The sequence below is a fragment of the Gadus morhua genome, chromosome 12, assembly GCF_902167405.1.
Source record: "Gadus morhua chromosome 12, gadMor3.0, whole genome shotgun sequence".
NCBI lineage: Eukaryota > Metazoa > Chordata > Actinopteri > Gadiformes > Gadidae > Gadus > Gadus morhua.
This window is the reverse complement of record NC_044059.1, coordinates 15,370,240-15,392,885: the sequence shown is the minus strand read 5'-3', so window position 1 is coordinate 15,392,885 and position 22,646 is coordinate 15,370,240. Positions and strand designations below refer to the sequence as shown.

At 41.9% G+C, this 22,646-nt stretch overlaps 1 protein-coding gene across 1 annotated transcript; it reads right to left on the bottom strand.

Annotated features, from left to right (window-relative positions):
- Window positions 1-16,379: 16,379 nt before the first annotated feature.
- Window positions 16,380-21,273, bottom strand: LOC115555146 (ADP-ribosylation factor-like protein 6-interacting protein 4). The gene is made up of 6 exons (XM_030371835.1): window positions 20,729-21,273; window positions 19,856-19,924; window positions 19,213-19,290; window positions 18,936-19,082; window positions 17,651-17,902; window positions 16,380-17,094 (listed from the first exon to the last, which is right to left on the bottom strand). The coding sequence occupies exons 1-6, from the start codon at window positions 20,847-20,849 to the stop codon at window positions 16,781-16,783; spliced, it is 981 nt and encodes a 326-aa protein (XP_030227695.1). The 5' UTR covers window positions 20,850-21,273; the 3' UTR covers window positions 16,380-16,780.
- Window positions 21,274-22,646: the final 1,373 nt, after the last annotated feature.

Below are 22,646 nucleotides of genomic sequence, written 5' to 3'. Positions count from 1 at the left end.
CTGTGCAAGTATGCAAATTAGCCATGTGCGCCAAACAGAAGATAGACGCAATGTATAGAACTGATTGTTGTGCATTGTTGTGGATATGTAGGCTGGTTAGTTGTGGTTGTTTGTTGTCTTAGTGAAACAGCTTTGCCTTGGAGTTGGAGAAGTTGGAGTGATTGTGTGAATGTGCGAGAGAGAGCGCACCTGCCGTGGTGATGTTGGGCTTGTTGTGGGCTTATATGTGATCAATGATGTATCTGTCTGATCGTATTAGCTGTAGATGGATGGTTAAATAATGTCACAAGATCGGTCATACTGCAGGCTCTCATTTGCAAATGCACTGATTGTGTGCCTGTCTCCAATATGCTATATACCTGGCATTTATTCAGTTCATGTTCTTCTGAGTGCGCAAGAACGGTGCCAATTATTGTCGTGTTTGCATTGTAATGCACAACTTTGCCCCTCCCTGTTATAAAATAACGTGCATCCCAACAACTTAAGCCAATGCAGGCTCCTATTGCTTTACCAGTGTGTTTAACGTGTGTGCGTGTGTGTGTCTGTGTGTGTGTGTGTGTGTGTGTGTGTGTGTGTGTGTGTGTGTGTGTATGTGTATGTGTGTGTGTGTGTGTGTGTGTGTGTGTGTGTATGGCGTCACATTAGTGCCATAATGCACTAACGTGATAAAAGATGCATTCGGGCGTATTACATTATTCCACACGCGTAGATATTAACTGCGAGCGCGCAAATGATCTCTGCGCGCGCAAAACAGCCTCTCGCGCGCGCAAATTACCTCAGCGCGCGCAAAACAGCCTCTCGCGCGCGCAAATTACCTCAGCGCGCGCAAAACCTCTCGCGAAAGATGTTTTTACGCTCTCGCTCGAATTTAATTTTGGCACTATGGGGGAGGGAACCAAGGCAGGGCGGGCTTTCCTATGATTGGCTGTTTCTGAAGCGCGATATTTGATTGACAGCCCTCCTCAGCTCTCCTCTCATTCAATTCTGAATTGTACAGTTAATGGCTGAAACGATAGTTACTTATTGTAACTTTAGATTCTATGAGTATAGGGGCAGCCTTTTAAGGCTATCGATATTGGGTTATCCCTAGGCGTGAGCCGTAGCACTGAAAATTTGTAATCCCCGACCACCAACAGCGTGGGCCTCAATAACGTCCGCGTGCGGCGTGCCTCAACGACGTCCGCATTTCGCAGATATAGTCGGGCGCCGGCGGACGTTCTGCTCCCAATAAACAGCTTTTCTTCAGCTATTTAAAGGACAATGAGGCCGACACTTCAAAGGCTGCGCCTATACTCATAGAATCGGGAGTTACAATACGTTCAGCCATTTACTGTACAATTCAGAATTGAATGTGAGGAGGGCTGTCAATCAAATATCGCGCTTCAGAAACGGCCAATCGCGTTTGGCCGTTTCACGTATCGCCCTGCCTTGGTTCCCTCCCCCATAGTGCCAAAATTAAATTCGAGCGAGAGCGTAAAAACATCTTTTGCGAGAGGTTTTGCGCGCGCTGAGGTAATTTGCGCGCGCGAGAGGCTGTTTCGCGCGCGCTGAGGTAATTTGCGCGCGCGAGAGGCTGTTCTGCGCGCGCAGAGATCATTTGCGCGCTCGCAGTTAATATCTACGCGTGTGGAATAATGTAATACGCCCGAATGCATCTTTTATCACATTAGTGAATTATGGCACTAATGTGACGCCATATGTGTGTGTGTGTGTGTGTGTGTGTGTGTGTGTGTGTGTGTGTGTGTGTGTGTGTGTGTTGTCATGTAGGCTATAGATATAGATTGATTGTCTTGGCTTGCTTGCATCCATGAAATATTGTAATGTTATGGCCTAGCTGGCTACTGCATATCGAGAACAATCTGGGGATGAGGGCATCCCCGAATATTGACGGGTATTTCGCACACTGCCATCTCAATACGACTAATAGCCGCGGCTATTAGTTCCGTACGGATTCCGTACGGAATTCTTGCACTTTTACCGCGCCATTCTAGGGCCGGATTGTGGCCTTCTTGGCTTTCCATAGGTTTCCTCCTACGGCATAAAGCAAAGTGTCTCTCCCACGGAGGTTGGTCCTTACAGATACCCGTAGTTCTGATTTTAAAGTCAGAATTCTGACTTTTTTCTCAGAATTCTGAGATTAAAGTCAGAATTCTGACATTAATCTCAGAATTCTGACTTTATTCTCAGAATTCTGAGAATAAAGTCAGAATTCTGACTTTAATCTCAGAATTCTGAGATTAAAGTCAAAATTCTGACTTTAATCTCAGAATTCTGAGATTAAAGTCAGAATTTAATTTTTTTTTACATGTGTGGCCCTAATCCTCTTCCGTAGTTCCCTATTCCCTATATAGTGTACATGATATAGTGCACTATATAGGGAATAGGGAACGAGAATTCGGACACTACGCTGAACATTTCTAAATGTCATTTGCGTCAGTAAATGCGCCGGGTATTTGTGTGACGTGATGCGCCGACATCATCTGAACAAACCGGGCTGGAGGTTGTATTGATGTTGAATGTTACATTTCCTTGTTCACGTTTTTTTAAATAAATTTTCAATGTTAAAGAGCCCATGCCATTAAAATCACATTTTTCCTGTTGTTTGTTAAATAACATAGGTCTGAATAAGTTTGTGAGCTGTGGTAAGTTTGAAATCTATGCAGTGTGTCTGCTGAATGCAATAGGCAATGAAAGGAAAAAGGCAGAAGAAATGAGCCAATCTGGATAAGGTGACACTGTGACGTAGCGTTGTCAAACTATTATTCATGGCCCTGCCGACTTGGTTGGTTCGTAACCACCCACAAGAATTCTGAAGGAGTCGTGATTGAGCTAGTGCTAAATGCTAATACGTGTATGGTAGTTGCTTAGTTCGCAGTAACAGGCTAGTTACAGAATTTTGAATGCAATGGCAGAACGACATCGAAGTACATGAACTGCGACATGCTGCCTGCCGCCGGTTGCCGCGGCGCGAGGCACCACCGCCGCGAAGCACCACCGCCCGGCAGCGGGCAGCCGGGCGGTGGTGCCTTGCGCCGGCAGCAGGCAGCGCGCGGTTCTGTCTACTACAGATTGATGTGGAAGTGGAAGAACCAGAGACGTCGGAGAACCCGACGAAGTCCTTTGTGATTCATTATATCGTCTGGACGTGCACACAGCTTTTGCCCGTGATAATATGTATTATTTGATATAGATATCTATGTATTATATGATATTATTTAGATATAGAGCTCCAGGACTGTAACGCAAGTGTTGTACACTTCCTTGTTATTTGGATAAACGTTCTGCTGTTGGTGTGATGGCGCATAACACGTCGGACTCTCGTCTCTGGTATTTCTACAACGAGACTCGTAGTGGGGGTTATCTCAGCCATGGTTGAGAATGAATTGGGGGAAAGGAACATTGGCTTTGACTCCCTGAAGTAGGCATGAACCACAACATGGAGGAGAAAGGGATTGTTGACCGCGGTCGTCTCCCGCCGGAGCCTCGCTGCCGATGGACCACCGCTTCAGGAGGCGGGGATTAGCGCTGACCGCTGCCGAGGCGGCGGGAAGCAGGGCTCAAGCGGGATACATTCGCGGCCAACAATCCCCTTCTCCTCCATGTCGTGGTTCATGTACTTCAGGGAGTCAAAGCCAAAGTTCCTTTCCCCTAATTCATTCTCAACCATGGCTGAGATAACCCCCACTACGAGTCTCGTTGTAGAAATACCAGAGACGAGAGTCCGACGTGTTGTTTAGATCCTAATAACAACTCCAGCAGCGTTACAGTCCTGGGGCTCTACATCTAAATAATATCATATAATACATAGATATCTATATCAAATAATACATATTATCACGGCCAAAACCTGTGTGCAGACGATATAATGAATCGCAAAGGACTTCGTCGGGTTCTCCGACGTCTCTGGTTCTTCCACTTCCACATCAATCTGAAGAAGACGCGGTCGTTTGATCGTCTGGAGGCTCACACAGCTTTTGGCCGTGATAATATATATTATGATATAGATATCTATGTATAAAATGGGTTTCTAAGAGCCATTGCGATACATCCACCGTAAACAGAGCGCATGGTACCGTGGCTACAAGCTGCTCAGGGCCAGGTGATAATATATATTATAGATTATATGATATAGATATCTATGTATAATATGGGTTTATAAGAGCCATTGCGATACATCCACCGTAAACAGAGCGCATGCAGGGCCAGGTGATAATATACATCATATATTATATTATATTATATAGATATCTATGTATAATATGGGTTTCTACGAGCCATTGCGATACATCCACCGTCAACAGAGCGGCGAGCGCATGGTACTGTGGCTACAAGCTGCTCAGGGCCACACCCCCACCCCCCTCCTTGACCTGCCTTGACACGCCCACCGTAACCAGAGCGCATTGTACTGTGGCTACAAGCTGCTCAGGGCCACACCCCCACCCCCCTCCTTGACCTGCCTTGACACGCCCACCGAAACAGCGCGTTTGGGGGAAGCTCAATGTGCGACTGGTTTGGAGTGGCTGTAACTCTGCACCACGGCTGAATTTCGGGGACGTCTTTGAATACCGTGTTTGTAGCCCACTAATACCTATATTAAAGCATCCATAAATAGCATGGCATGGGATCTTTAAATATTCTATGTTAAATCCCAAATAAATTGATGACATGACATTTCTAAACACAAGCCGGAGACTCCATCATTAAATGTATTCGTTTTCGCGGTTATTCAGCTTCTTCTTCTCCCCTGGAAAAATATAACCGCATTGCATTGTGGTATACGGGAGTAACATGTAGGGAACATCGTATGTACCCTATTTTAAGTCCACTATATAGTGCCCTATATAGTGGACCACTGAGAATTCGAACACCCTAAAAAATGGCATGCACCCTATTTAGTGCACTACATCCATGATAGGGAACGATTTCAAACGCAGCTAGAGTCTGACTAAGGCCCCGTCCACACGAAGCCGAAACGGGCGAAACCGTTACGGTTTCGATCTATCCGGTTGCGAAGTATCTCCGTAAAGACGAAGCCAAGCGAAACCGGGTAGACCTGTAGAAACGCTGTAGTACACAAGCCAGGCCCATAAGGGGCGCTGCTTCTGCTACAGAAATCCAGAAGGAAAATAAATAAGAAAAGAGGCGAGCATGCGCATAAAGGGTGAGACTCCGCGGGCTTAACAGTCATTGGCTAGAGGATCGAAGGGGGGGGGGGGCGATGACGTCATGGTTTGCGGTTTCAGTCGGTTTCAGGCGTCCACACGAATCCAAAACGAAACCGGGTAGATTTGAAACCACCTCCGAGGGTGGTTTCAGAAGTTTGCGGTTTCGGTCAGCGGATTCGCCGGCTTCGTGTGGACGGAAGGCCGAACCGTACAAGACCTTTGCGGTTTCGCCATGAAATCGGCTTCGTGTGGACGGGGCCTTAAACCCGTCTGTCTTGCTAACAAAGAGACTACAGTGAGCCCAACTCTTGACCCAAAACTCAACATTGTTGGTTGGACTAAGGCCCCGTCCACACAAAGCCGATTTCATGGCGAAACCGCAAAGGTCTTGTACGGTTCGGCCTTCCGTCGACACGAAGCCGGCGAATCCGCTGACCGAAACCGCAAACTTCTGAAACCACCCTCGGAGGTGGTTTCAAATCTACCCGGTTTCGTTTTGGATTCGTGTGGACGCCTGAAACCGACTGAAACCGCAAACCATGACGTCATCGCCCCCCCCCCTTCGATCCTCTAGCCAATGACTGTTAAGCCCGCGGAGTCTCACCCTTTATGCGCATGCTCGCCTCTTTTCTTATTTATTTTCCTTCTGGATTTCTGTAGCAGAAGCAGCGCCCCTTATGGGCCTGGCTTGTGTACTACAGCGTTTCTACAGGTCTACCCGGTTTCGCTTGGCTTCGTCTTTACGGAGATACTTCGAAACCGGATAGATCGAAACCGTAACGGTTTCGCCCGTTTCGGCTTCGTGTGGACGGGGCCTAAATTGCATTGCACAGTTGTACTTGAATACTTAATGTTTTATATTCATTTTACTCAGAAATCATAATGAGACCAACAATTTTGAGTTTTCGTTTTTACAGTGCATGCGTACAGTTTTTCTGTCAGAGAGAGAGTCTGAGAATGAGAGAGTGGCCATGTAATGTTAGATAAAATAATTAGCCTTATTACATTTCCACTGGGACCATGCTGTCTGTGTTGGTAGCGAGCTGTGGTTTTGGTGCGTTCTCTTTCTCTATCTCTCTGCATTGAACAGCCACCAACCAATCAACCAGCAGCCAGCTCTCGCAAAAGATACGTCCTCCTGAGACGTGGTGGATTTGAGTGCATGGATTAGATGAGATTACAGCTAGATCCTGCTAGTTGGTTTGAGTCCCCCATCCCGGTGAGACCACATTAAGACTGCCCAAGGGTGACAGTTAAAGTTCAGAACGCCAGAAGGAAAAATGTGCTTGTAGATCAGAGCAAACTGAAAAAAATACATATTATGAAATAGGGATGGGTCAGAATATTCGATTAATCGTTCCCGAGGGTCAAAATCGATTTTTAACATTTGGACCGTTTGCATTTTTTCCCATTCAAATATAAAGTTTGTCACAAGCCATAATTTTGTTTCCCTGGTAACGCCTGAGGGTTTGACTAATACCTGGAACACTAGAGTACTAAAGTGAAAACGTCACGTCCTGGCAACCGGATTTTTAGTTCTAAACAACTGAACGAGATATGGCGTTTTCCAACGCTGCCATGCGTTATTCTTTCAAAATGAAAATAAATCAATTTCAAGAGGTGAAAATCACTACCAATCGAAACATGTCGAGGCTTTCTTGTATTCCCCTGGGGTATTAAAAGGAAAAGTTTGACGCCGTACTTTATTTTTTTATGAAGCCAATCTACTCTTAATATTACTTACATCATTGGTAAAGCAAACTCGCAAATCAATTTGCAAAGAAATCGTTCATTTTCTATAAAACGTTCGTATGGCATAGGATTTCCCCTTGTTAATTTGGTTTGTGTAGAACCGAATATCTGTTGCTATGGAAACGTGAGCTCACACTTTAGTACTCTATCATTACCTTCCCGTAAGGTTCTTATGCAACGGAAACGTTGTTCACTCCTCCAGCAAATAGGACGGACCTTAGCTACGACTTGGCAACGGTAGGTATTCTAGTCCGCTCAGCTATGAGCCAGAGAGATACCGTTATGCGTTGTACATATTTATAATTTGAAATTCGTCCCGGCCTTTATACAACAAATACTCTAGGGTCTATATTATATAACCGCATTGTCTGATTACTGTTTAATTCATTTTTCACAATTTACCAGCTCTCGTTTTGAAGACCGAATCACCGCGCCATTCATTTCAATGGGATTCGCGACGGTCTATACTTTCAACATAAAGTGTACATATTTATAATTTGAAATTCATCCCAGCCTTTATACCACAGATACTAAAGGGTCTATAGCAGGGGTCTTAAACTAAAATTGAACAAGGTCCAGTTACTAAAAAAATCCTTCCAAGAAAGGTCTGAACCTGTTACCTACCACCTCCTAATAGCCTACTTTTGTCAAATACAATCAACACGGTATTTTTCCTTATAATTTCAGATGTATTTCTTTTCAATTTCCAAATAGCTTACTTTTAACAATGAAAAAACAGTAAGACAAAGTAACGCATATTAACATTTCAAGTAAACAAAACAGGTAAAATAGGCCTGCATTTCAAGTAAACATAAAAAGTGCATAAGGCCTACATGTCAAGTAAGCAGAACAGGTACACTAGGCCTACACTTCAAATAAACACAAACTGCATTAGGCCTACATTTCAAGTAAGCAAAACAGGTACACCAGGCCTACATTTCAAATAAACACAAAAAGAGCATTAGGCCTTCATTTCAAGTAAGCAAAACAGGTACACTAGGTCTATGTTTCAAGTAAGCAAAACAGGTACACTAGGCCTGCATTTCAAGTAAGCAAAACAGGTACACTAGGCCTACATTTCAAGTAAGGAAAACGGTTACCCCATCTGTACTGACTGAGACAACCTTTTTTAGACCAATCCTCCTCTTTGACAGCATCTCCTTAATAGCCTCATGAATATCTTCTCGTCTTGTGTGTGTCTCAAGTGGTGTTAAGGCAAGCCCACACCGGACCGAAAATCGGCGTCGGTGAGAAAATCGGGGTCGGTGACATGAGTCTATTTGGTGTGGTCGCTCAAATCGGCCACGTCGGCGTTCATTTCAGCTGATTCAACATGTGTAATTGGCCATTCGAGTCGGTCATTCTTTTACCATTCTGATTGGTGGAGGGCTATCAGCTTGACTAGCGAATCAGTGAAGCCCGGAAGTGAGGATGGTCAACATACCAGTGTTCGAAATCGTTCCCTATCACGGATATAGTGCACTATCTAACTGATCACTGTTTTGATTGTTTGTTTGTTTTGTTTTGTCTTGTTTTTGTTTTATTTATTATGTTTATTTATTTATTTTTTCCACAATGTCTTGTTTTTTTAAATGATTTATGATGACTATATGCTCTGTAAGGTGACCTTGGGTGTCTTGAAAGGCGCCTCTAAATTAAATGTATTATTATTATTATTACTATATAGGATGCTCGCCATTTTGTAGTGGTGTTCTAATTTTCAGTGGTTAATTTCATGCAGTATATAGTGCACTTAAAATACCCCAAATTTGAGTGTACATACGATGTACCCTACATGTTACTCCCGTATACCACAATGCAATGCGGTCGTGTTTTTGCGGATGAGAAGAAGAAGCTGAATAACCGCGAAAACGAATACATTTAATGATGGAGTCTCCGGCTTTCGTATAGAAATTACAACAATTTATTTGGGATTTAACATAGCAAATGTAACATTCAAAATTAATTTAAAAAAACTTGAACAAGGAAATGTAACATTCAACATCAATACAACCTCCAGCTTTCCTCGTGAGTGCCCGGTTTTTTTACATGCTGTGGGCGCATCTATCTGCGTCACACAAATACCCGGCGCATTTACTGACGCAAATGACATTTAGAAATGTTCAGGGTAGTGTCCGAATTCTCGTTTGTTCGTTCCCTATATAGTGCACTATATCATGAACACTATATAGGGCAGTGGTTCTCAACCTTTTTTCAGTGATGTACCCCCTGTGAAATATTTTTTCAGCCAAGTACCCCCTAACCAGCGCAAAGCATTTTTGTTTGAAAAAAAGATGTAAAACACAGCGTTATGCCATCATTGTCTGATTTATTGAACTGTCAACACTGAACATTGAACTGATTTTTTTATTTTTTTAATTTGTAAAAGTAAGACACATAAACATAAATGTACATAAAATAACATAAATATCAGACAAACATACATTTGCAAATAGGTTAACAGAAATAAATACATTTATAAATAAGAAAGGAAAAGAAAGATAGAAAAAATAAATACAAGGGTGAACCTGTGAACTGATTTTTAATTAGAAACTTGTGGTTGTGCTTCACTGAGAAGCTTTGTCATTCTTGGTGACAGGGAGGCAACTGCTGTGATTAAGCTCTTCTCCAGGATCAGTCTGTTTCTCTGCTTTGTTTTAATCACAGACATTGCAGAGAAGGTGGCCTCACATAAATATGTGGAGGCAAAGGGCAGTAGCGACTCCAAAGCTTTCTGTCCCAGGTCAGGGTGCTCCTGCTTCACACACACCCAAAACTGTGTGAGTGTGTATGTGTCAAACTTTATCCGGAGGCCACGGTCAGATGACATATCAAGGAGTGTTTCCTGATTAGTGACAGGTAGTTTGTTTGTTTCGGAAAAGAGAAATGGGTTTCTCACCCAATCCAGCTGTTTAGATTTTCCCTCAATGTCAGGAAAGTAGGAATGGAAATTTTCAATCAAGTTATTCAAATGTCCCACAATGAGCAACTTGACTGAAGTTCTGTCCATATCCTCACAGAGAAAAGCATTCACCTGAGGAAAGCAGGTGAAATCCCCCTGTGAAGAGGCTCTTCTCCACAGCTCTGCTTTCTTCAGGAAGCCATCCACCTTATCATATAGGTTCAAAAGGCTGGTGTCTTTTCCCTGCAGAGACATATTCAGCTCGTTGAGTTTGCTGAATATATCTGCATGATAACACATCTTTGCAATCCAGTCTGTGTCCTGGAACAGGGTGGCATGGAGAGAGCTGTGCTCAATCAGAAATGTTTGAACTTCTGATCGTAATTCATACAGCCGGTTGAGAATTCTCCCTCGAGACAGCCAGCACACTTCTGTATGGAGCAGCAGCTGTGTGTGTTCCGCTCCCATGTTTTCACAGAGGCGTCGAAACAGGCGTGCGTTACGTGGCCTTGACTTTATAAAGTTGATCACCTTGATGCAGTCGTTCAAAACGTCATGTAGCACAGGGCTCATTCTCTTTGAGGCCAATGCTTCCCTGTGTATGACACAGTGAGTCCACTTCACGTCGGGGTTCTCTTTTTTAATACGCGCTGAGTCCTCGCGTGCTGCCCGTCATTGATGCTGCTGCGTCCGTGCAGATGCTGCGGCAGGATTTCCAGCTCATGCCATTTTCACAGAAGAAGGTGTTGACAACATCAAAAATGTCCTCTCCTGTTGTTTTCCCCTCCAATGCTTTGCAGAATAGAATGTGCTCATAAATGTCGTCAGTATCGATGTACCTTACAAAAGCAACAAGTTGAGCATTCCCACTGACATCTGTGGATTCATCCAGCTGAGAAAAAGAGTCGCTAAGTTTTCCCACAACTTGCTCGACAATGTCTGTTCCCATTGCATCTATTCTGCGGCACACAGTGTCATTCGACAAAGGCACAGTCTTTAATTTCTCCGCTGCGGTTGTGTCCAGCATTATCTCAGCCAGTTTAATGGCGGCGGGAAGGAGCAGGTCTTCGGCTATGGAGAACGGCTTCTTGGCTTGAGCGATGAGCAAAGAGACCTCAAATGAGGCCTCCAGGGCTTTGGCTGATGTCGTGGACGTGGAGGCTTTCCGCATCGTGTCTTGAGATGACCTGAACTCAAAAAGCTTCCTCTTAAAAAACTCAGGTGCATTACCAACATGACCTGCATGTTTAGTGTTGAGATGCCGCTGAAGATGTGCTGGCTTCATGCTGCTGTTGGCTAATCTCTCCCCACAGAAGAAACACAACGCCTTGGGTGGATGGCAACTCGTTGATGTAAATCCCATTAAAACATATTCTTCTGAATACTGACGAAATTTTTCCGGCTCTAATTTGGCTTTCTTTGGCACGACTGCCTTCGTGTTTTCAACAGCATTGCTGCTACGCTTCAACCACAACTTCATTTTTTTAAGTTTTCAAGCGGCAAATAGTTCTTCACCAGTCATGGGAGGATACAGTGAGGTCAAACTTGGGGGTGTGTTGGAGGTGTGTCTGGTACAGGTGGGAAAAGGGTATGATCTGGATCAGACGATGGCCCCAAATAGTGGATAAGTGTTGTGTATTCCACATTGTGTTTTCCGTGAGTATAACACCTGTTGTATTCAACATCTGGGACAGGGAGGGAGGTCTGCTGAGGTGGAATGGGACATTGTTTTTATTTTATTTAGCATAGGCCCTGGCCCAGACGATCATGGCTGACACACACACACACACACAAACACACACACACGGGGGCAATAGTAATATGTATATCAGCGCAAACGCTCACAGGCACGAACGTTAGCCTACGGAAATAAATACGAATATCCCGCTTATCATATGGTGACTTGCCAAAACCTAAGAAGACATTCCTCCAAAATACCTATTTATTTAATGATTTTGTTGCCATTTCGTGATTTCTGCTAAGAAAAAATAGTTCTTCACGCAAGTGTGCAGTAACCCACTGTCTGGCTTCAAGTTTCAATGACTTTCTGTTATATTAAATTACCGGACTGCGGAATGATATGAAAGATGTGAAAAAAAAAAAAAGCCGTTTTTTTTTTTTCTAACCCTAAAAAATCTCACGTACCCCCTGGACTACCTTCACGTACCCCCGGTTGGAATAGTAAGTGAGTGTATGGGAACGATTTCGAACACAGCTACTAGTGTAATCGAAGAAGAGGACCTGGGGTCTCATTTATAACCGTTGCGTAGGCCTACGCATAAAACGGGGCTGAAAGTGGCGTACGTGACTTTCCACGCCAAGGTTGTGATCTATAAAAAACAACCTTGACGGGAGAATGTGCGCAGCCCTAAGCAAACTCTGACCCATGCGTACGCATGGTTTGGAGGAAAAGGAGAATTGGAGACAGACGGTGTGGTGGTGAACTGAAGTCAGACTGAAGAAATGAGTGAACGATTATGTTTTATCATCACCCTTCATAAGTTTAATTTCATTCATGCGTTAAATCTATGTAATCAGAATGATTTAAAGTCAACTGCGTTATTTCTCAGTTATTAGCAGGGACGGCTGGTATACATGGGCTAACAGGGCTAAGCCCTCCCTACCTTTTACAGTAAAAATGAAAAAATATTATTATAAACCTTAGAACATATTGTTTTAAATTTTGGTAGAAACTAAAGCAGCAACTGCACCAAAAAGTGACAGAAAAACCCAGGATATATGATATATCTTGGGTTTTTTCCTGTGAATGGGCTAAATGTATTCAGCCCAAGTGGAGTAGCAAGCTTCCATTCAATTTTGATTGACAGGTATCGTGACACGCCCCTTCATATGCTTCCCATTTGGGCTAAAGTCATTCAGCCCAAGCACAGTAGCGTAAGCGGCCATTTCATTGTGATTGACCGGTGTCGTGACACGCCCCCATTTGGGCTAATTTAATTTAGCCCAAGCACAGTAGCATAAGCTTCCATTGACGTTTGATTGACAGGTGCCCTGACACACCCCCTTCATATGCTTCCCATTTGGGCTAAATTAGTTTAGCCCAAAGGCTGACCTTGGACCTGCTAGCACATCAGCTACAGTACAGTGACCTTCGACCAATCACAGCACAGTAGCGCAAATGCAGTATGGTGGGCGTTAGCATGAAAATGAACGAAGTGGATTATTTAATTTCTAATCGGTTTTCTTTAATGTCTTTGGAGGAAAAATTGGAAGTGAAGAGATTGGGGACACATCATCCAAACGATGTCCATCAAACCAATTAATTAAATGCTGACTCATTTATATAAAATTGTATTATTACGCAGTGCATTACGGAACGCACGGCTTTTACTGAGTGCGGTCAGAATATGGCCGGTAATAGTGCATTTGTAAGCGGGTCAACAACGTTTCGTATCGAAACATTAAAAAAGCATATGTCTAAATAACCCAACATGAAGTGACAAGTGTGTAGAGAAAGTGGCCCCTCTCCCAGCTGCATTTCAGCGACAGGCAGTAACAATAAGGTTCTCTAAGGAATCGGAAATGATCAATTTAATGTTCAATACAACATTGCCATTATACCAAAGTTGCCATTATACCAAATTTAAATCCAAAATTATTCTCATGAAGGAAAATGGATTAAACGTCAACCCGACGTATTGCAATGAGATGGCATGTGCACAATTCATTGCGATAATAGGCGACACCTTAAAGCAAAAGACAGCTGCTGACGTCGGAAACGCCACATAGATGTCCTTCATGATTGACGGCGACACAGACGTTTCTACCAAAGAGTATGTGATCGTCTACAGCCGGAATTGCGCAAAGGGAGACCGGTCAACATTTTAATTGTTTAATAGGCCTACTTTAAGCACCAAAAAAGTTTTTTTTTGCTTAATGGTTTAGTTTGAAATGTTTAATTTCAGTTCAGTGAAGCACTTTAAACACCTTATTTTTCTTTTTATTTATAATTGTGCTTCAAATAAAGACACATACATTTCTCTACACCTTATTCTTGTTTAAAAATCATTCACATTATATGAAAGTTATGAACAGAGATATAAAGGTGATTTCATGGCGTCTGGAGCCCTGTGAAGTAGGCCTATTGATAAATGTAATGCATTCGTTAGCCCACCCACCCAAAATCACCATCAGCCGTCACTGGTTATTAGTCCAGAAACATCTCCCTAGAATCGAAAATTCTAAATCTAAATTCTCTATATTTAATCCCTTCACTCAATACTGTCCACTCCTGGAGCGCAGGAGGAGGAGAGGACGGTGCATGGAATAAGGCATCTGTCCAACATGTGTCAATAACATAATATTTTTATGTGACACTGTAAACACATGTCAATTAAATCCCAAGTGTGGAAAACCAAGCCACATACTCCTCGTCATCACAATCGTTATATTATTTTATGTTCCTCTTGATTCTTTTCATGATAAATCAGGCTTTAAAAAGGGGTTATGTTCAAGAACATTTTACGTGGGTGATTACCAGTGTTGGGAGTAAAGGCCCATTCACACCCTACGATAAATACGGATACGGACTGTTTCGTCCGGTCCCGGAGGTGTTTCGTCCGTCAATGGGTCCGTCGCCTCTGAGTTTACGAATCCGGAGCGCTCCGGGAGAAACGGAGCAATGCCACCGGAAATCGAGACGGTAGAATAGAGTCAAAAGTCAGACCATTTGCGAAAATAGAGGTAACACTTTACAATAAGGTACGCAAAAACGTGGGTAGTTACTGAGGAACGAATGAGTAACGAATGATGAACGACCAGGGGGCCCTGACAGGGCCCTAACAGGGCCCTAAGTGAGTTACTCAGTAACTACTGAGGAGTTACTGGTAAACAGACTAGGGGATACTGTATTCGTTACTGAGTAATGAATGATGAACAACCAGGGCCCTAACAGGGCCCTAAGTGAGTTACTCAGTAACTACTGAGGAGTTACTGGTAAACAGACTAGGGGATACTGTATTAATTCATCATTCTGTGAATTAGCAAACTGACCAATTGATTATGAAAGCAACTGAATTTTCCTGGGATTTCACAATTAGTAATTACATTAACAGGACACAGACGGGATGATTGTCATATTTTAATAAAGATATTCACAATACATACACACAGTACATACATTAATATTCACATTAAAGGTTTATTATGTGGCATTAGTAATGCTGAAGGCTTAAAAGCAATTGTCCACCGCTGCAGGGCACGCTTTAAACCTGCCGCCCTTGGTTTCAAGCGCTGTCGAGGGATGGCTTGGGTCCCACACTGGATCGACTGGTGGAGCTGGATCTGACTGATGATGAGTTTTTACTAATTCGCGAACCATTGGTTCACCAGTAGTTAAGCTTTTTGAACCATTCGTTCACCAGTAGTTAAGCTTTTTCAACCATTCGTTTACCAGTAGTGAAGCTTTTTGTGTACCTTCATGTAAAGTAATGCATCATACTGAGTTGTTACTCTTTCGCGAACCATTCGTTCACCAGTAGTTAAGCTTTTTCAACCATTCGTTTACCAGTAGCGAAGCTTTTTGAATCATTCGTTTACCAGCAGTGAAGCTTTTTGTGTACCTTCATGTAAAGTAATGCATCATACTGAGTTGTTACTCTTTCGCGAACCATTCGTTCACCAGTAGTTAAGCTTTTTCAACCATTCGTTTACCAGTAGCGAAGCTTTTTGAATCATTCGTTTACCAGTAGTGAAGCTTTTTGTGTACCTTCATGTAAAGTAATGCATCATACTGAGTTGTTACTCTTTCGCGTTCCATTCGTTCACCAGTAGTTAAGCTTTTTCAACCATTCGTTTACCAGTAGCGAAGCTTTTTTAATCATTCGTTTACCAGTAGTGAAGCTTTTTGTGTACCTTCATGTAAAGTAATGCATCATACTGAGTTGTTACTCTTTCGCGAACCATTTGTTCACCAGTAGTTAAGCTTTTGGAATCATTCGTTTACCAGTAGTGAAGCTTTTGGAATCATTCGTTTACCAGTATTGAAGCTTTTTGAATCATTCGTTTACCAGTAGTGAAGCTTTTTGTGTACCTTCATGTAAAGTAATGCATCATACTGAGTTTTTACTCTTTAGCGAACCATTCGTTCACCAGTAGTTAAGCTTTTTCAACCATTCGTTTACCAGTAGCGAAGCTTTTTGAATCATTCGTTTACCAGTAGCGAAGCTTTTTGAATCATTCGTTTACCAGTAGTGAAGCTTTTTGTGTACCTTCATGTAAAGTAATGCATCATACTGAGTTGTTACTCTTTCGCGAACCATTCGTTCACCAGTAGTTAAGCTTTTTCAACCATTCGTTTACCAGTAGCGAAGCTTTTTGAATCATTCGTTTACCAGTAGTGAAGCTTTTTGTGTACCTTCATGTAAAGTAATGCATCATACTGAGTTGTTACTCTTTCGCGAACCATTCGTTCACCAGTAGTTAAGCTTTTTCAACCATTCGTTTACCAGTAGCGAAGCTTTTCTAATCATTCGTTTACCAGTAGTGAAGCTTTTTGTGTACCTTCATGTAAAGTAATGCATCATACTGAGTTGTTACTCTTTCGCGAACCATTCGTTCACCATTAGTTAAGCTTCTTCAACCATTTGTTTACCAGTAGTGAAGCTTTTTGAATCATTCGTTTACCAGCAGTGAAGCACTTTAGGGTTAGTTATAAAACGCCAAACCACTGTTGATGACAATGAGGGAACTACAGACACTTAAGTTAAACATTTATAACATAATAATAACATAATAACGGGGTAATACAGACAATATTAACAATTTAAAACACAAACAGAAACAAAAAAAGGCATTTTAAATGGGAACAAAAACAAAGGCTGCACTTTTAACAAGGCATTTCTCGATGTCACTGAACAAATCAACCAAAAAAAAGGGCATTTTAAAATGGAACAAAAAAAAGGCACCCTAAAAACAAAACAAAAACCTGCTCTCTTCTTTACTATGCCCGGTGTCCAATTTGCAAAAGTTCCCCGTTGCTTTTTTTTTCATTCACCTTATCCTGAAGGTTCCTGCCAAGAATTTCTAGGTTACATTTTGCCGAAAAAAGATAAAGTGTCTCTCCCTTGGGCATTGATGCCCTCAGCTGGTCATACAGGTCCTTGTCAACAGCGTGTAGCTCCGAAATGGCGGCCGTTGCTGCTACCGTTTTTCGGTCAACCCCGACTTTGACGTATGCCTCAGTTTTTGTCATGCCCTTTTTCACTGCTACCAAGACGCGCCTGTAGCGATCCATGGACTCTTCTGGGGTGAGGACTGAAACAAAGAAAATTATAAACATGTGTTAACTGTAATTAACAGTAGTATTTTGTCAGGATGATGGTGCAGTTGGTAAGGGGGTTTACTAGTATTAATACTATTCTTGTATTAGTGTTATATAGTGTACAGAGGTATAATAATAATTATCATTACATTTCCTGTAGTATCAAGAGTACTGTGAGTGTACTGTTTATTCGAGTAGTATTATCTGTTCTCTTAACAGTAGGTTATTATAAATCAAATGAGCACAACTAGAGAGTAAAGTGGAAGCACTGTATAGTTTAGATAAGTGGTAGAATAAGTCAATTATATCGTTAAGTGTTATTTGAAAGCCATGTTCAGACGTGGCTTTGATATTATAAGCAGACTTGGGACCAGCTGATCAACCAGCTGATTGATCCATACCATAGCATTTGTAGGCAGGCTTTTCCTTTTTATACAGTGGTCAGTAATATTTGTTGGAAGTTGGAACAAAGACTGGGTTAGGCATTTCAAAGGTGATAACTGTAGTACACCACAGATGCCCCGCCTTATCCCCTGGTTGCCAACGTACCTCTCTTTCCTATCTTGGTGTTCTTTTTGTTTCCTTTCTTCCCTTTTTTTTTCTTGCTGTCTTTTTTGTTGTTGCTGTTGTTCCTCTTCTTCTTCTTCTTCTTCCCTCTTTCTGAAGAAGATGATGAGGAAGAGGAGGAACTGTCGGAGGAGGAGGAGGAGGAGGTGGAGGAGGAAGAGGATTTTTCAATACTCTTTTCGTGCAAGGAGGGCGCTGCCGTCACTTGGTCCTCTTTATTTGCAAGCGCCAAAGCTGAAACAAGCAAGACGATAAGCACGTTACTAGTGTTACCAATAGGGGTGTGAAATTATCACTCACTCCCAATCATTCTAGCGTTATACTTATACTTAAATGTACACCTGGGCTCCCCCACTTTAGGGTAGAGTGATTTCGATTTTTGGGATGGCATAGAAAAGACAAACAATCAGATGCTTCCACCTTAATGAAAATAGAGGCTGCAAGACCAAAACGATCTATTTTTTCTAAACTGCCATGCAGCCCTTAGCTGTGACCATCACTTGTTAGCTGCCATCACAAGTCAAAAGTGAAACTTAAAAGTATTTTACATTATGCCCAAATGTATCAAGTGTATAATTAATAATAATGGATGAAAAGATCTGCGAGTTCCTGGCTGTTCAGGCCATACAATGTACAGTAAACAATGAGGTCTCTGCAGCACACCTTTGGCATCATATACTGCCTCCTCCTGTTAGCTAAAGTGCTACCTTTTGGCCAATCAACATGAAATTCACGCCATGGCCTCCTTGCACAACCGTCTACCAGTGTACCAAATTTCATTACTTTTCAACATACAGTTCTATGGGCTCCCATGGACTTCAATGGTTGAATAAAAAAAGAGTGTTAGGGTTAAATAAGAAGGGATACAAATTCAATGCTTGGCCCCCAATAAACAACCTGAACACATTTAACGTTTTTCCTCCTCAATCCCACCCCTCCACTGTCTCTTCTTGTTCAGTGAGAGAAGTAGGCAGTAGCCTGTCCAATCAGGGTTTTTGATCGGGACTGAAGGATGGTGTGGTGTCTGGGTCCGGCCCAGGCCCGCCATTTGGTGGTGCCTTATATGGTATGGTTATTGAAATGTTTTGATGCCAAATGACTGTTACTCGTGATGCAATTGTTTACTTCAGCAAAGTCATGTGGACTCTGCAAGCAATTGTAGATGAGAAAATCTGTAGGGGTTGTTGTGTGTTTTTTTGCCTTAAAACCATCAGATGCCAATAAATCCTAATACTGTTTATTCAAATAATTTTTCATTATCGATTACCCTCAGACAGTTGGTTCCTTAAGAAGTCCCTTTCATTCTCCAAGGACTTAATTTTTTCTTTTGCATTCTCCAGCTTTAGCTTCCAGACAACGTTTTCTTGTTTACTGCGCTTCAAAGATGAAATAGCTGTTGGAGCTACTGAAGAACCTGTAATGACATGTAAAGACATCAACTAATAACATTCTGGTTTCCCCCTGTCATTAATAGCACATAATCAAAAACAGTGACAGCAGGACATAAAATGGAAATGTAATGCAATGTGACTACACAACCTTACCTTGAGCTGCTACTCTTTTAGTAGGCTGGTGTACTGTGTCTGACTCAAAGTCAGACCCATCACTGCAGCACACTACAGCTTCAAGAGGAGAAAGAAAAGGCAATTAGTAATAGTGTTGGCAAAAGTATACTCAATATATGTAATGGTTTTAGGTCAAATATGTCAAATTGAGCTCCAGTTGTGGTCACACTTTAGCAGCAGCATGTTAGACCAAAAAAAAACCTGCCTGTCTGCTACACCACTGTTTGGCTAACAACAGCAATGCAGGTGTGGTAAAGCACAGAGGAAAAATCCCCCAACATAGGAGATAACTGGGGGCTTCTCTTTCTGCTCTGGAACTCTTTAATCCACTATATGTTTACACATCACAAACGTAGGCAATGTCCCAACAAAGTGTTAAATGAAAGTTAGTGTTGTCACATAACTTATCAAAATGAGATCACAAGGCACCATGGTGTGATTTATTTTGTCCATAGTTGGAGGAACCATGTCAAGTGCATGATGTGTTAATGATCTAAGTATAATCTCAACTACATGTCCATTAAGCAATTATATTTTATACTTTTATACATTTCACAGTCAATTGAATCCGAGTATATATTTTAAGTATGCTTAACATTTAAAATAAAATAAAAACAATTACCTGCTTCCTCTGCCGCAGTTTGGCTACTGTGCTGTTCAGATCTTTCCAGCTGACTCGATTCTGATGGCACTGTAACATTTTGGAGTACAGAAAGCATGGTTGGTGTAAGGGGCTCAAAACTGTATGAAAGATCTTGATGAATGCATACAGAGTGACGTTTTGGTTAATTTGACAATTGTATGGATACCTTAAAATATATACAGTTAATACTATAGTTAAGAAATAAGAGTTTTATTCACTTTGGGCAATGACATTATCCATTGTCTTTAATGTTATAATATGTAATAATAATATGCATGATCATATGTCATTTTGATTAGAGAAAAATCTTCATCAACTCATTTGTCATGGTTCCACAAGCCCATTGTGTATAAGACATGTTTCAGAGATTCAGTTGTTAACATTACACATACTGTAAGTAACTATGGACTAAAGTGAAAAGAAAAAAACCCGGTGAAAAGTATTACCGTAATAGCACTATAACAGTGCTATTAGCAGCCTTCGAGTTTTCTAGTAGTTAAAAACAACTCCAAAAACGATTCAAAGACATGTGGTAACATGTCTAACAGAATAATGTGGCTAAGAGAATTACTTTACAAGTCCAATTTCAAAGCTTGGACCACATTTTCGTGGCATATCGCCTAATTTAACATTAGATAAATGGTTGAACCGTCGGTCTTCTGACCAGTTAATAGTTAATTTTTCGTGTTTGACAGATAATTTATCTGCTTGCAACGTCGGCTAAGGCCAAAAAATACGTGATAGAACAGACGTGGTACGATGTCAAATTAGCTCATTTTAGGAAGCTAAGCAATGTGACCGAATTATTACACTCTCAATTAATAATGAAATAACTTTAAAGCATGTACTTACATTCTGCCATGGCTTTCTCCACACGTCCAAGATCTCTTGTAGGCTGCCTTTTACGCTTGCTCTTCCTCTGAGCCTCCATTGCCAAGTTCTTCTTAGTGAGACACGTGTAAGAACTGCGCATGTGCAAGACAGGAAGACGGTTTGATGCAAAGTTATCATGACCCTGCACGCCAAAGTACTCAGTCTTATTGAGGGAAGACAGACTTTAAAAAAGAAATTAAAATTGATAAAATGGCTCCAAAAGAAGAAGTTACTTCAAGCCAAAAGAAAATGCAAACTCTGCAAAAAGAGGATGAAACTGAAGGAAAACGCAAACGTTGACGGACTGCAGTGGTAAGTATTCTTCTTTTGGTACGGTTTTAATCGATGACTTCCTTTGTTAACTGATAAGTCATGTTATAAATTCAAGTTCAGTAACATTAATTAAGATATATATTTATCATGAAGAAATGTGTTGTCTTCTGTAGGCAGTGCCGACGTAATAAACACAGAGGGAAAACGACGAGGAAGTCAGTCAGGTGCGGGTCACTGTTTGAGAGGAGCAAATTGTCCCTATTCAGCTGGATGAAATACATTTATAGGTAAGGTGTGCAGTATGGCTGTACGGTATGGACTACAATTTATATCATAATTGAATTGAATGATTGTTGAATGACGTTGATGGTTTTTAGGCACCGTGTTGACTTTTTATCACTTAAAGTCGCCGAGGGATGTGTAGATAGACCTCTCACTTATGATGCTACAATGCTAACAATGCTAGACAACGAGAATATTTCTGCATCCGGCACGTCATGCACTAGCATGAAATAGTCATGAAATAGCATATTAGCTGTTGGTGCTGATGCATTTGTATTCAGATGTTTCTATTTCTAATTAATATTGTTCTTTAACAGGTTTTCCCAGGGGCTGCAGTTAAGGCAAATTGATATGCTTCAGGATGGTGTGGCAGGAAGCAGTCGGACGTTGTCAAAGATGAGCTACAAATTGAGAAAAGTATGCCAGAGGGCAATCAAGAGGAGAGAAAGAAGGGGAAAGCAGAGAATTGGAAGAGGGAATGAATTTGTGATGCTGGACGAAAGCAACTTCTACCACAAAAGAAAGGTGTGTGTAAACTGCGATGCCTCAGCTTCACTAAAACTTGGACCTTTGTTTTGCAATAGAATGTTGTAGTCAGAGCTTTGGATAAAATGGCCGGGGAAAGAAGAACATATCATTTGAGATCAGAGGTTAATGAAGGAATCAGCGAAGAAATGTAATGTTATTATTGTGTCATGCACACAGTTATGACTTGCTTTAAAAACACTTTGAAACTCATCAAATTCACATCGGTTGCGCATCTTTTCTTTTTAATATGACCAAACACAATGGCCAGCATAATTTCTTAACCGTGCAAACAAAATAATCTTTGACTTTTACATGTTCTAGAATTTTTCATTAATTGTCGGTCCTAATGTTTATTTTCCTGTCTGCTACTACTTTATCAAAGTATGGAAGGGGGAGATTTGGAGCTACCTGGAGGAGGAGAAAATGGGTCTTCGGAATGCTGGGAATCAAAGGAAGAAGGAGAAGACCCATCCTCAGGCTGGTGACGAAAAGGTCAAGGCGCTACTTAATTCCGCTGGTCACAAAATACGTCCGTCAAGGGACCACAGTTCTCACGGACAGGTGGCGGGTCTACATGACTGCACTGGCACAGAGTGGCTATGTACATTTTTCTGTAAACCACAGCCAGTCATTCGTCAACCCAGTCACAGGAGCCCATACCCAAAACATTGAGCGGGCTTGGTCAGCCTACAAATCCAAGGTGTGGAGACTGCGGGGAAACCGCACAGAGTGGACTCATTGGTTGGCGAATGACCACAAATACGGTCCCCTTGGCAGATTGCTGCATGACATTCGCCACGAACTCCATCAATAA